Source organism: Pinus tabuliformis, chromosome 2_1 (assembly GCF_031772625.1).
Source record: "Pinus tabuliformis cultivar Carrire ecotype Pingquan chromosome 2_1, CPIR1, whole genome shotgun sequence".
NCBI classification, from domain to species: Eukaryota; Viridiplantae; Streptophyta; class Pinopsida; order Pinales; family Pinaceae; genus Pinus; species Pinus tabuliformis.
The window spans coordinates 114919028-114934963 of NC_142299.1; the positions used below are offsets into that span (position 1 = coordinate 114919028).

The 15936-nt window shown below is 37.7% G+C and overlaps 1 protein-coding gene across 9 annotated transcripts; it reads right to left on the reverse strand.

Annotated features, from left to right (window-relative positions):
* Window positions 1–378: 378 nt before the first annotated feature.
* Window positions 379–15159, reverse strand: LOC149199040 (U-box domain-containing protein 6-like). 9 transcript variants are annotated; one of them, XM_089402252.1, is made up of 8 exons: window positions 14935–15159; window positions 14658–14773; window positions 11068–11126; window positions 4895–4995; window positions 3785–3970; window positions 3313–3420; window positions 1709–2964; window positions 379–1583 (listed from the first exon to the last, which is right to left on the reverse strand). In XM_089402252.1, the coding sequence occupies exons 4-8, from the start codon at window positions 4949–4951 to the stop codon at window positions 785–787; spliced, it is 2406 nt and encodes an 801-aa protein (XP_089258378.1). In that variant the 5' UTR covers window positions 4952–4995; window positions 11068–11126; window positions 14658–14773; window positions 14935–15159; the 3' UTR covers window positions 379–784. The 9 variants fall into 9 exon arrangements, with proteins under 9 accessions (XP_089258378.1, XP_089258381.1, XP_089258377.1 ...); XM_089402255.1 differs by lacking the exons at window positions 11068–11126; window positions 14658–14773; window positions 14935–15159 and adding exons at window positions 5188–5330; window positions 5429–5553; window positions 6221–7074; XM_089402251.1 differs by lacking the exon at window positions 11068–11126 and having other exon boundaries at window positions 14935–15158.
* Between the last annotated feature and the right edge of the window lie 777 nt (window positions 15160–15936).

Here is a 15936-nt window from a genome sequence, read left to right on the forward strand (position 1 = left end):
TTTATTAGTTGTATTTACACAGACAAATTTTTATTAGTTGTATAGGCAAGTTATCTTCCTCTAATGGTGTATTCCTACAGTGGAATTTGCTTCCACATTTATACCCTCCTTCATCTGTAATCAATTCAAGATAACTTTTTATTAGTTGTATTTACAAAGACAATTTTTTATTAGTTGTATAGACAAGTTATCTTCCTCTAATGGTGTATTCCTACAGTGGAATTTGCTTCCACATTTCTACTCTCCTTTGCCTGTAATCAATTCAAAGGCAACTATTTATTAGTTGTATAGGCAAGTTTTTTTCTCCATGGTGTATTCCTACATTGGAATTTCCTTCCACAATAATACTCCTTCGGGCTCCTACTCCTGCAAGACACATATATAAGATTTGATTCATGTTTTGCCTCAATAAAAACCAATTCTTTTTTGTCATGATAATCCGCCAGAGCCACTGATTTCGGTATTTGTTTTTTCATAATTTTCATCGAAATATTTATACAAGAATTCCAAATCATCGAGCTGTATGATGATTCCTGGTCTACTTCTAGTCCAAGCAAGAAGTGGGCTCACTTCAACACAATCCAATGGAGGGCATATTTAGGCTATACCCTACAACGATGTAAATAGCTTCCCTCCAGATAGACAAAATGGATTTTTTTAATTTCGAGTTGAACAAGCTCCGGGCTTGAATTTAGGCACCCACGATCTCACCGTGGCCTGCAAGTTCTGCACCACCATTTACGAACCTTACTGAAAGATAGACAGGCGATTTACATGCTAACAACTAACACTGGTACAGAACAAATGACTTGGACTTCCAGATATAGCTTAGAGTTCTGCCAATCTTTCTGGAGGTTGTCTTAACCAATCTTCTTTTTCCTCCTTTGGACAAGTTTTCTGGGTTCATTGATGTTGCCTCTGTATTACATATAGTTACCTTGGGAGAAGTAGATAACCATGAAGCATCCCTTTGCCGTTGCTCTCTGAAGTGCTGTAACAACTTCTGTGCTTTGTCCCTTCCCCATGAACTTCCGTTCACAGAAAGAGTTACTAAGGAGGGAATCACACCTTCTTGTAAAACCAGTTGACAGTGGTGAGTGTTATTTGTGCATAACAACAAAAGAGTAGCTGCAGCTTGTTCTTGTTGTTTAGGGGTGCCTGTTTCAAGTAGCTCTGCAATGGCCACAATGCAACCGTCCGTTTCAGCAATTGCTTCCCTTCCTTCTTCAACAGTTACTAGGTTATAAAGAATGCAAATACATATTTCTGTACAATCAACTTCACCAGCACTGAGAAGATGAACAATTTTCCAAACAGCTCCAGCACGCACCATTCTGGACTTATTGCCAATATATGTCGACAAATTATATAAGGTATTTAAGGCATCCTGTCTACACTGGTAAGAATCTGAATCTAGAAGTTCAATGAGACGTGGAATTGCCCCTGATGAACCAATGCTAACTTTATTGTCATCACAACTTGATAGCACCAGCAAAACCGCTACTGCTGCTCCAGCTCTTTCTGAATCAAGAAGAACCAACAACAGCGGTAGGATCCCTGAAGATAACATTGATGCCTTGTTCCTACAAAATACAATTCAGGAATACTCTCAGTCAAATATATTAGAAATGCAAACAAAAGATTGCACAAGATTCCAGCTCAAAACGTCAGAAAAAATGCTATCATCTGTATAATTGTAGTCGCCTACCTATTATTGTTAACAGCAATGTTAAATAGTGCTAAAGCTCCAGTTTCTTGTGCCTTAATATCTGATGCATCTATTGCAGACTGCAAGAAACTCACAAGAGCAGGGATGAAATGATTGGCACCCATATATGAGCGAGCCTCATTGTCATCCTTAGACAAGATCCTCACCTCCTCTGCAGCTGCACACTGCAGTTGCAGACATGGTCTATTCAGGTTTCCAAGCAACCTTTCATACTTTGTACTACCATCTTCTACTTTTTCTGCGTTCACTATATCAAGGGGCAATGAAGGATCTAAATCACTGGTTTGAAATGATTCCCCATTTAGGTGCACGATTGGCAATTCCAAAAAGTTGTTATTCCCAAGTGTGGGAGTCAATTTTCTGTCCATATCCCCCTCATCGAAGGATGCATCTTGGGGATCTTCCAATGGTTCTACCTTGACTCTTTTCAGCCGATTATCATCAATACATTTAATAGAACCTGATCGATCCCATCTCCAGTATATCTGTGGCAAAGGAGGTGAAGAAGGTGGTTCTGGAACTTTGATTCCATGTTTCTCGCACCAACTGGCAATCAGGCCTTTGACACAATAGTTGGGAGTTACACCTAAATATGATAACTTTTGCTGAGTTTTCGGGCACATATCATGACCTTCACTGAACCACTTCTCTATGCAGACTCGTTCATACGTTTGTCCAGAGGAAATAATCACAGGGTCAGACATTAATTTCAAGGAAATTGGACATCTGAATTCTTCAGGAAGTCCTGGCAGCATGCCTATTGAATTTCCAGAAGTTTTCTTGGTTTCCAAGTCCAATGAATGAGGTTTGGATTCATGCTGATCACTCTTTCTTCCATTCATGTTAGCTTCCTCTACAGAATTTCTCACTGATGGAGAACATGTATCTAAGCTCAGAGGATCAAGATTATCCCAAGATGCATTTCTAAATAGCTTGCTATATTTTCTGAGCAGATGCAGGAGATAAAAAATGATAGACTCCTTCCTTTTGTCTTCCTCACAGCGGGATTTATCAAGCTGCTTCTTTAGACCTCTTTTTTCAATCGACACAGCTCTTGAAGATACTATGCCCAACCTCATAGCTGCATTATGAAAAGTTTCTAGTTCTGATATGTCATTTAAACCACTGGGATCCTTGTTTTGCCTCAGCAATGTAATAACTCTATCACCAATTTCTTTTTCTGATGGCTCAAGTTCAAATGTTGTTTTCTCGAGCTCCTTGAAAATTTCAGCAATCTGCACAAGACATATGACCTTTGCTAAAGTTTAATATGATATGATATGATGCTACTATGAGTATTTCCTTTTTTGCAGTTGTGCAAAAATGAAAAAGCAAAGAAGAAAAACAAAAAACGTCATCATACAAATAACCAGAACAGTGGAGGTGAAAATTAAGTTTAAACTCAAATTAGAATAGAAAACGAAACGATGTATGGAAAAACAACAATGCCTGAATACTAAATAGTGATCAACAAACAGAAAAGGAATATAGCTTAAGTTGTACTGTTTCACTTCATCTAGTCGTCTGTCTGATTTCAGAAATGCAGTCCCTAAAAGAAGTTGTGAAAATATATAGCTACATACCTGCCAGGCTAAGGAATCTGGCACAAGAACTTCAAGACGCTGTAAACTTTGAAACAAGTCGTCCTTGACCCTTTCAAATTTTATCAATAGTGCATCCCCTGTAATTGCCTGGCCATGAATCACACAATGTAAGGCATATTTATGTCTTACCAATGCACCATTCAATTAGCTTATGAAACACCCATAGACCTCACACACTTAATATTTGATAACAGAAATGTCTGATTCACACACATCATATGAAATTTAGTATCTTGGCTTTTTCTCAAGGAAAAGAAAAACCAAAAAAGTTTTAAGGCGAAAAGAATCCACTAGGAAGCTTTTCAATTGGGCAATGTAAAAATTCTTCGTGAAAAGCAAATAAATTGGCAATTTTCTGCCTTGGTTTACAGGGGAATTAGACATCTATTGTTGCCAATTTTAAGTTTGCAATGTTTCCTAAATTAGGGAATCATAGAATAAAATTACATACCAAGTACAGTTTGCTGCAGTCTGCACAGTGTCGAAGAAGCGATTTGGCCTTTTCAAGTGCTAAATGAAAGGCACATAACGCCTGAATACCTGACTTACGCCTTGGACGTGCTGCTTCCATTGCAGGAAATATTTTCATCATTTTAATCACAAGCCTAGCAAGTTGTCTGCACATTTCTCCATGTAGCTGCACATGGTAAGAATATATCTGTAAGTAAAAAATATCTCTCTCTCTGAATTTGTTGTTGAATTTTAATTAAAAACCCAAAAAAAAAGAAGTAAATTTTCGTTTAGTTTTGATATACATGAATGCCTTGCTATGGATGTTTATCAACCAACACTTAGCAGTGCTGCCAACTATATAAATTCTTGGATTTCATATCCAACGGTTACAATTCAATTCACTTCAAGTTCAGCTTGAATCCTTCCTGCATTACGGACATGCATCGTTGTTCTGGGTGGATTTACAATTTATGGCCTGACCACCCTGAGAATTGGAACACCATTGAACTGGTGAATTAATTTCACTGTTTGCCATTTGGTAATGCCCTTGGAAATGGTCTGAATACACTTGTACATATCACAATACTTGGAACAACTAAACCTTAAAAATCAAATGTGAACCAATACTTTACAGTTAACTATTTGTTAAAAGATGGGGATATAGACGGGCTAAAGCACAATGACTGCAAAGAAAGAATAGACGGGTGTCTCTCTCTGCTTGGTAAAAAGATAGGAATTAAAGAACAGTAACACGCAACCAAACTCAAAAACAAAGAGCACCAATAAATAATACATTTTTTAAAAGTTACAAAACACATCTTAGGAAACGAAAGAGAGATTTTAATAATGACAAACAAAAAAAGAGTTCATGAGACAGAAGAGAGAAGTGCTTAGTGCAACTACTTACTCCTGAGTGCTTGGTGGTTATTTGTGCCTCACACCATTAAAACAGCCATAAATACCAGGATGAAAATTCTTCCACGCAGCAAATCAAATTCACTAAATCCTTTCCAATTCAACCTCCAATTTCTATGGCTACTTTTTAGATATTAACTGCGCATGAGCAAGAATGCATTGTAATCACTTTTTTGGTCAAACTTGTTGATACCTTAGCATCATTAGCAGCTGACAAGAATTGCTCTACAGCAGCGTCCATAGTCCCCATCCAATTAAAAGGGAGCGCTAAACTGCATTACTTCAACATGCAACCTGCCAACAAAACAACATGAGCACACTATCCCTCATTTACTGTCTGAGACAATTCTACTACTGAGTTTTGCATAGTAAGCTAATCCATTTTCAGACTTCTCAGATTATGTCTCCTAAGATCCTTCATTCCAAATGAAATCATATTTTAAGAAACACGCGAGAAGATAAGCAGCAAAGGAAAACGGGTTTTACACATCTTGTGAGTGTTGCACCCCTTTTCTATGTTAGGTGCTGTGTCCATGGACCAGGCAATGCAATATCGAATGCTGAAAGCTTGAATGTGTTGTATTTCTAAGGCTCCGATCAAGGGTCCAAAGCATTTACATGTTGTATTTCTAAGCAGCAGAGATGCAATATTTTCAATTTTGATGAGAATAGTGTTAGTGTTCTGTTGAATAATACAAAAAGAAAAACAATGTTGGAGAGAACAAACCTATATATAATGAAACTAGAACAGATCTGTTTACTTTTCATTCTCCAGGCAGGTGCCTTTATAAGTGTTTACAAACGCAACCATCTTAGGGTTCTGGACATAGTACAAAATAACCAAGACAAAAGCTGCATGGAGATAACGCCCAATGTGAATTTATTTAGTTATGCTATCTCTTAATTAAACTTAGAAAACAGTGCTTTAAATATCAATAACCAAAACAAAAACTGTATGGAGATAACGCTCAATGTGCATGTATTTAGTTATGCTATCTATTAATTAAACTTAGAAAACAGTGATGTAGATATCCAGAAGGGACGCCCTTTACGGGAATGAGCCAGCCTCAAGACGCAAGCCTTTGCGGCACGTCAGATCTCCCAGTTTATGTGGAAAACATCCCTTCTGTGCTCCCGGTTTAGGTAGTGTGTGATATCAGCCTTTAGGTAGAACTGGACCTGGGAGGTGTAGCCTGAGAAGAGAAAGTCTGGAGAACCAATCTGTTTGCCGAAAAGCAGAAACGAGACCGCATGTCAATACAGCAAGTGTGACCTGAAGAAAATCTGGCCGCGTGAAACAACTGTTGGCTGGGGCAGATGATCACTTGAAATATACATGGGAACAATGCACCAAGAATAAATCTTTGCCTTTTCTGGAACAGTAGAGGTGTAGCCACGGTGCAAGAAAATCATGCTTATGCTGCTTGTAGTTTGAGGAAGAGCAGGAAGAGTGGTGATAAAATGCGAAAATTATAGCAGGAACCCTTGTGACCAATGTAGAATAGATTAGATAACGTACCCGCACAAGGGCAAGGCGTGGTCCAAGGATCCACAGCAAATAAACCATAGAGATGTCAGACAACGCGAGCGGAGTTGAGCTTCCTTGTCGTAACCTCATAACAGAGGCTAAGAGGACTGGTGAAAGATCAAGATTCCAATGAACAACATTATATATGCCAATTGCGCTGATGCCTAAGAGCTGAGCCATCACAATGGTGGGTGGAAATAAAGGCTACCCGAGGAGGCCCAAAACACCGCGGAGAAAAAAGGTCAATCGATATAAGGCAAGCAAGAAAGACCACCTCACGATCATGGAGATGTGGAGAGTTTAGTTGGAGTCCAAATACTGATGAGATAACTGAAATTAAAGGTATGATAATACCATCACCGAGGACCAGGTAAGGGCTGAGTAAAACCACAACCAGTAAAGCCTATGCGTATTCTTCTATGTTGGTTTACACATTGCGGCAAAGGAGATGAGCCCGTATTTTGAGCGGACTGCCATGGATTATAATATGTCGAAAAACCCTTAGCGGCTGCGTGCTGAGGTGGAAGCACACGCAAGGGCGCATGCACACATGGTCCTATAGCCAACATTGTTGAAGGTGTTCCACCAGGTGAACAGACATTGGCAGATAGAGGCAAAAATCTGTTTGGGGTCGGAACTGAAGAAGGATTCCCTGCATTGGTAAGGAAAATGGCGATGAGGGACCTTGGTTATGGGTGAGGAGCGCCAATACAGTGGCACATACGAGTGAGTCGCAGGCAGGGTCTGTGGAGTGACGTTGCCGGTACAAATTATGGGAGCATGAGAGGGTGGATAGGGTGTTTGAATAAGTAAAGGAAATGCCGAGTGGTGGGCCGTGGCAATGAGTGCATTAAAGGGCTACGCAGAGGGGGATTGCCGATATTTATTGATGGGACCGGACACAACAGTTCCCGAAGGGAGTTGGGCTAAGGCCTGCAAAATACGTGCGGTAATAGGTTTGACCATTTTTTTAAAGGTTTGGAATCGATTTGCAACTAGCTCAAGTCGCGTTGAAATTTTTGGAGTCTTAAATATGAAAGTAAGTTTTATTTTAATTTTAGTTTTTGGAGTTTTGGTGTTTGGAATTGATTTGTAATTAGTCTTATCTATGTTTTACTAATGAAAATTTGACCATTCGAAATTTGATGATTTTTTCTAATATTAAGAGTAATTGAATCTTGTTTTTATGGTGAAAATAGATTCAACACCATAAAAAATTACAGAGCACTTAAAATTTTCAATAAATTTTAGAACACACAAAATCTTAAACTTTGACAACTGTATTTAAGATTTTCAAAATAATTAGCCAAATTTTATCAAAATCTAATCTATTATTTTCTGAGTCAATTTACTCCATTTTTAGATTCGGCCCTTTTAAAACACAGGTAATTGCTGCAACAAGCATTGTTGAAAGCATTATGTTAGTGTTGATAAGGGATACTAGACGTGAGGAAATAGGTTTTTGAATGTTGCAACGAGCATCATAGAAAGCATTATGTTGACGTTGATAAGGATACTTGGATCAGATTAGAACAATCAAGTGCGGAATTATCATAATCAACAGTATCCTGCACAGGGTTAATAGTGAAATTTACTTTTGGTTTAGAAGTAAATATTAAACCTTATCCATAATAATTGGTTCATTTCTTTCTTATTTTATTTATTGGATATAATTAATATGGTATATAATAGATATGATAAAAAAATAATGAGTCAATTATTACTCAATGAGTGACTAAGTGAAAGATCCACAGAATGGGATAAAAAACAAGACAGGATAAAAAATTGAGAGGGGGATGGACAAAGATTGATAAAGGAAGAGATAGAGAATGGTAGAAAATATTATGCAAACAAAGTGATGAGAAAAGGAGGCTTTTCTGACTACCATCGTCATGAATCGTAGTTGTTTGTTGATATCTAACATGGCAGTTGTGAGTAAACAGAATGTCAGGAGGACGTGGAGAATATCCTTTGGTCATTAAAAGCAAGGTGGGGTCAGATATGATGGTTTTGAAAGTGAGATGACCTCGAAATCCATACAAGAGTCTGAGTTGAAAGGCTGTGCGAAAGGAGAACCGAAATTGGTGTGTAATGTTTTAGTGGTGGCCTGGCATTGAAGCGCCCTACAATTTGCAGGAAGTATTTGGGTTTTGTGAAAATGACAATAATGATCGGAGGAGGGATTTGACCTAGCGGAAGGGATCGGTGAGGGGATGAGAGCAAGACTAGTGGCAGGGGAGCAAAGGCGCTTTTCCAACTTAAGTTAGATAGCTACTGCATGAATGAAGGCATGGTCTAGGGTATGACTGTCAAATAATCAACGTCATGTTGAAAAATTGTCAATACACAAGAATTAAATTTTAAATAAATATCTTTCCAAACTCAGTGGATTTAAAGTTGGATTTGGAGCTTGGTAATAATGTCAACAGAGACTGCCCTGGGGTTTGGCAAATCTATAACCAGCTACACATCAAGTTCTATACATAGCCGAAGAAAAACACCGACAAAGAGCCTGATACATTTCGTTCCCCATAACACTCGACCTGGAGATGGAGCTACTAAATTGTTCTAAATTCAGCTTGATATAGATCTCTAGAGAGGTGGATTGGTACCCCACCAGGTCTGGGCCATGCCTTCCAGTTGGAGGCTAGCAATTTTTTCCCATAGTACTCGACCTGGAAATGGAACTACTAAATTGTTCTAAATTCAGGTTGATGTAGATCTCTAGAGAGGTGGATTGGGTACCCCACCAGGTCTGGGCCATGCCTTCCAGTTAGAGGCTAGCAATGTACATGGCACATATTACTGTACCTGGAGATGGAACTACTACATTGTTCTAAATTCAGATTTATGTAGATCTATTAGAGAGGTGGATTGGATACCCACCAGGTCTGGGCCATGCCTTCCAATTAGAGGCTAGCAATTTGCAATCTAGAGTATCAGACAAATCTAGACAGGTCTTATATTATGTACTGAGACTACGTATCCAGGAATCCAGCAGTTCTCCCTACATCTGACCTCCATACTTGGGCAAAGAAAATTGAGTTTTCAACTGGAAGTGAGAGGACGGAGCCGTGGGTTGTAGGTATACAATCTCCTTGAAGGCAAGAGTGATCTCCTTTGCTAAACTGCTAGTTTTTGTGTTGGATTCAATACAGGAAAATTATGGTGAGGAGGAATTGTCTCCATCAGAATTTGAAGGTCATGGATGTTGGGTGGGCGCTGAAGCCAAGACAAAATAGTGTTGTAAGAGAAAGCATTGCCTAGGGTGGAGGCAGTGTCCACAGAGGAACCCAAAATAAATCAGGAAACACTGCATGGCTGGAGCAGAAACCCTAACAAATGGCATGCCAAACAAAGTCAGAGCACCTGGGGTGGGATTGCAGTCTCCAATGAACTCATAACGATACTGATGTTGATGATGAATATGTAATGAACAGCAACATTAAGAACTAGATACAAAGATAGCTAAAGAAGAAAGGATAGATCCCTTGTGGTGGCTGCTGAAGCCTTAAGTAGAAGGGAGCGGATTCCTTGTAAAAATTTGGGAAAAAGACCCCATTATGGAAGTCATGAGAAACTGCTCTAAGACCAAATGATGAGAATATTGGAAGCACTTTTGTTCAATAATGCAGAAAAACACATGCAGCAGAGAACAATCCGAAAATAATAAAAACAGAACAGATCTTCTTACTTTTCATTCTCTAGAGAAATGCCTTTATCATGTTTACAAAATAACCATCTTAGGGTTCTGGACATGGTAAAAAATAATCAAGGCAAAAACTGCATGGATATAATGCTTGTGCTGTAGGTGTTCCCATGGGATGTGGCCTTATGAGGTGAATGCACCCGCAAATGTGTGCCTTTGCGGCACATGAAATAAGTTGATGCATGTAAAAAAAAACTTTCAGTATTATGAACACGTGTTTATTAATTTTTTGGTTAGGTAAAACCCATTTTTATTATAACACGTGTTTATTAATTTTTTGGTTAGGTAAAACTCATTTTCATTGAAAAGGGTATAGGACATCTTACAATATCAACTTCACAAACAGATGACCTGTGGTTATGATTCAGCAATTTAAAGGTATCTATTCCATCAAAGTCAGGCAGGATTTGTATTTAGTTTCAGGACCACATTAGTGCGGGGCTCACTATTAAAAGCATTTTTGCATTAACACAAAATTAATGTTTTTTTAGTATTTTCCATCTTAAATGACCTGTGATTGCAATGTACTGAGAAAAAAATATCTATTCCATCACAATCATCAAAAAGTTTCACTTAGCGTTATCCACAATGACCAAATTAACATAGGGTACACTACCAAAAACACTTTCTCATCACAGAACAAGTGTTTTTCAATGTTTTCCATCTCAACATGACTTCACACCTCGAAAGGACTTTCTCTTAGCCTCATCCACAATGACCAAATTAACATAGGGTCCACTAATAAAAGCACTTTCACATTAGCACAGAACAAGTGTTTTTTAATGTTTTCCACCTTACATGACTTCACACCTCGAAATGACTGGTCAAATGAATTATCATGGAGAGCACACCCACCAGGTTCCGAACTTGTGTCATCATCGTGGTGAGTACTCTAACTTCCACTAGACCACAGCCCGGTGGACTTTGATTACTAAAGATTTAGAATGACAGGGGACTTGTACTAATTCAAGGCATCCTTACTCTAAATGTGTAGCTCCGAAGCAATGATATTTTTCTGTCAGCTCTGTTATTGTAATATTTCAACAGGAATTTATTCTCAAGCATTTACTTACAGGTCAGATACAGGGTTGAAGAAAACATAATCAATGAAGCTAACAAGCATTCTTACACTGTTGCATGATCACTGGCCCCTTCTTCAAGTGCCAATCATCAAAGATCAGTCCCACTCTGCGCATGTATAAAAGTGTGGGAACATTATGGGGACAGTATTAACCTTATGGCACGATGAAACACAAAGTGCAGATGTACAAGGAATTAGCAGCCATAAAGAATAATTTATGATTTATCAAATGGACTTTACAATTGATCTGTGCAGATGTATAAGAAATTAGCAGCCATAAAGAAGCATTTATGATTTATCAAATGGACTTTACAATTTGTCTGGAGCTCACATCATTTAAAGAATATTTTTGTACAGAGTTTTCTATGCAAATCCATATTTGCATCAAGAGACACAAAGTACTTTGTAGAGTTCAGAATGGATGAAGTGTGTAATGTAATAAATTAAAAGAAAAGAAAAATTATTATATTTAATGTTAAAATATAAAAGGAAATCGATCATAATAATTTAAAAAGGAAGAAAAAATAAACCAATATAAATTTATCTTAATCTTAATCTCCACTCATCTTAATCAACATCCAGACATTTACATCTCAGATTTTTTTCAAACTCTGAATAGTTAATAAATTTAAAATTAAAAAACATCTATACTGTTTTTAGATAAATAAATTCAAAATCATAAACATCAAAGTTGTGTTTGGAGTATTTCAAGAACAGGTCAGTAAAACTTCGTCCATACCCAGAAGGAGAACATAAATTTCACATCACATATTTATTTTATTTATCACCGATTTACTGACAAATTTTCTAAATCCATCACCACGGATGAATCACTCAGGCTAAATCCATCACCACGAATGAATCACTCAGACTACTTTGCTGTAATTTTGAGAAGTCAATTTTTTGTATTTGAAAGGACATCGCACAGTCTTTATAAGATAGAGAAATAAATCAGTTAAGATGTTTTGGATTTTCATATTTATTATATTAAGAATTGTGTAGGAATTTATAGGGTAAGTTTTTTAGACAAAACACCAAAAGACACCACTCATAAACAGATCACAGATCAATACACCAGTGTTCTTGACGTGGTTAAAACCCCAAAGAGAGAAACAGTCCACTGCCTAGCCAACGCGGTCACTTCCGGCAATTTATTAATAAAAGAATGAAAATTTACATTAGCTTCTGTCATGAACGGTTACCCTACAAATGACCCTCCATGCTATTTAAATAGAGATCATGGACCAATTGGATGTTAAGCCACGGATCAATGTCGGTAATACCGAGGAGAGAATGAACCGTCGGATCACTACATATCGTGACTGTCGGATTGTAAGTTACAAAAGTACATAGTAAAGAAACACACTTTGCCTAACTCTACACTAGACCAAGTTATACTTAACTATTTCCTATGTGTCGGAATATTCTAACAAATCGATCACGTGGACTAACCGCTACTCTGGGATCCACCTTGGGACCACTTGAAAAGGTAATGATAATGGTTTGGAAATTTACTACCCTGTGGGTTTTGGTGTGACGGAAAACCTAAGAAGACAATCATCAAGTGCGGCTGCTGACAATAAATGAGAAGAGAAAAAACATTGTGTCACTCTAGGAGGCTTATCAAATTCATCAAGGACAGGAAAAAATGCCAACCTACACAATGATAAAAAGAAAATTACAGTGGGAAAACCTATCATAATTCAGTTGTCAAATTCGCAGTGGGACAGCTATTATTGGTTGCTATCTGAGAATGCATGCTGACTTATCATTGTTACTCAAGGAAAACCATGCCACCTGGAATTCCCTGTTGGTGGTTCGTAAAGGGGCAGGTTTTCACTCCTGTTAGATGCCTTTAGGTCTTGGGCCATTAACCTCTTTCCTTACGTCCTAGAAAAATGAGCTCTTTACTGAACAAAAACAAGCTCTTTACCGAACAAAAAGAATTTTGAAACATACTCGAGACGTAAAAATACAATGATAAAACATCATTTTTTAAAGTAAAAAAATATATATAAAATACATATATATAAAACAGTAACTAATCGCATGTTTAAGCCCGCATTCCAGAAAGCCCTGGCCTCGAGGACACCTCAGGACACATCAAATAAAGAGATAGCCGAGACTTTATAATGTCCAATAAGCAGAAGATTTGCAAATCTAGGGACTCGTGAGTTATATTTCTATTACAATTTAGTCCCATGTACTGAGTTCTAAGTTCTAACATACTGATTGCTATGAACAAAATTAGGCATAACACACCAGATGTTAAGCTAAGTACAGTATTTCAAAAAAGCACTTCTCTGGATAACAAATTCGTGGCTGAACTCGGTAATTTGGAAAGGCTTAAAGCGGGTGCCAGGATGTCTCGTTACCCAACATGAAATCAAATAAAGCACAATTAAGCTAGAGGTTGGCACTTGGCAGTGAGCATAGCATCCACTGGTGGAGAGTTCAGTCCCTAATATCATAGACCTCATCGGTTAGATAATCTGATTCCCATGAGAAATCAACTATAGAGATTAACTTAACACAATTTTCTTTCTAGCGATTGCAATACATGTGCCCTGTGCGTGATATGCCTCAATGCACAGAGGAGGGCCTCAATTACTTTTAAGGGTTTGTCTTACTGTTTTGTCCTCACAATAGTTCATAAATGTGACAGATTATCTTCAAACTTTTCGACAAATATATGTAGATTTTTAGGTCTCCTATATGGCAAATTCAGCAGGGTTGATCTGATAGATTATCATATGACAATGTATGTGCACAGCTCATGAAAAGCTGAAATTACTCTCAAAATCATCAAAACCAATGCAGTGGACAATCCAATAGGAAAAGGCTGTTTTACAATGGGAGACATCCAAGTACTGAGAAACAAAAATTACTGTAAGCTGCCCTTTAAATAAAGAGATACAAAATGTCCTAATCTATGCTTCTGCATCTCATTGTGATTTTCTGTAAAGGTTTATTGTAAGCTCAACACTTCGAGAAGTAAGGGCTTGGAGGGAAGTCCTATTTGACCCTGGTCTTGAAAGAACGTCTGAAGAACAGAATCAAATAAGCTTTCATTTCAGAACCTGAATCAAGTAAGACTTCCTATCAAGGCCTTCTCAAAGTATTGACCTTAAAAGCAACCTTCTTCATTAGATATGGGTTAACCAGGATCGAAGTGTTGACCTTAAACGATTACTTCCATTGCGAATGAGGCCGTGCTTCACTGGTGAGGTTGCCAAAGGAATAAGCGGTTTGCCTGGGTTCCATTCTGGTCGGGGTCTGATCCACCTGAGACAGAGTCTCGGGTGAATTTTGGTGGAATAGGCCCCCATCAGACCTAGCATGTAAGTTAAATGAATCCGATATCATCTAGTGCTTTCAAGAAGCAACTTCAAAAGAAAAATTACTTCTCTGATGTCTTGGGTTGAAGCAATGATGTTCACAGGGCTGTGGAATGGAGATAAAATGCTATGCTAAACGCAATGGTCCAAATCCACAAGGGCAATTTCCAATATCACTACCAATTTCTATTTCAGTGATATTGATAACATCATAACACAGGGTGCACTGGCAAGTGGGTTTCAAACGAAACTAGTTAAGTCCATAAGTAAGGTAAGCAACCTGCATCATTCTTACTATACCTGACAGTATTATAACAGGATAAACCAGCATTTTGGTTTGCTTTGGTCTGAGCATCTGCTGACTGGAGCAGTCCTCAATCAACTGTAAACAACCCAGTCATTGCCCCGATCAAGTTCTACAACAAACATAAACAAGTTCCACACATTATACTACCATCAAGACAAAGTATGGTTTCCAGCCTTCACCCATTGCTATCAAAGCCAACTCAGGCATTGAACTTCTGATACCAATAAACAACTGCTTTCTGACTAATATACAAGACAACCTGGAGCATACCTGAGAGGAAATCAGCATATGGGTCAGCAAGTCAAGGATTCTTTGCAGTCCTTCAATCTCCATGCAAGCTTATCAGTAGGTTCTTAAGGCGAACAAAGAGGATGGTGCATTACACTGAGGATAGGATCTTGTATACAGCTGTGCACGGCTACATCTCTGTGATTGAAAGATACTCCAGCACTCTGTACTCGCTTCCATGATGCCAATTTCTTACTTTTAATTCTAGAATATTGCAATTGTTTATTACACTATATTCATGGTCAGCAAATATCTGATCGCTTTCAACCGTTGAGCTTGCACTTTTAATTAAAATAAACCATTAGATATTATTATCATATCGATTAATATAAACCATTAGATATTATTATCATTCTTCTGTTTAGGATTCCCTTCGTTCAGTATTTTTGTTTTTTAAATAGTGTGTCTTAATCCCTCCTTTCGGACTTAGGTTTTGTTGCAAACTGTGCATCGAAAACTGAGAAATCAATCAAACAGTGGAACCATTATTCAACAAGTGTTTTTCCTCGGGAGCTCCATTGTCCTATATTGAAATGTTGTCGGGTCAGCGTCCATTGGGGGCCTTTTAGGCTCTGATGAGACTTTAGGCAGGTGGATGAAGGACATGTAAAAAATGTTTAGTCGGTGGTAATCAATTTTCAACACTGATATGATATGATCTTTTTTAATTTTTCTTTGCCTTGAGTCATAAGGAGAGTATACTCTTTATCAAAAGGTATTGTGCCCCCTACGAAGAAACAATTTTTTTTATGGTACAAAGTAGCAAGTATTTAATGAGATCAGTGCCTAAGTTAGGGTTTAATTTTTTTATATTTACTTTTTTAATTGAAAATCTTGGTTGAGAATTCTAAAATTAAAATAATATAATATAAAAAAATAAATTAAGATATAGCCAATTAGAAGTTGATAGTTATAACAATAGTATGGTATAAAATTTGGTAGATTAAACTACAACCAATTAAAAATATGATCGTAAAGCATACA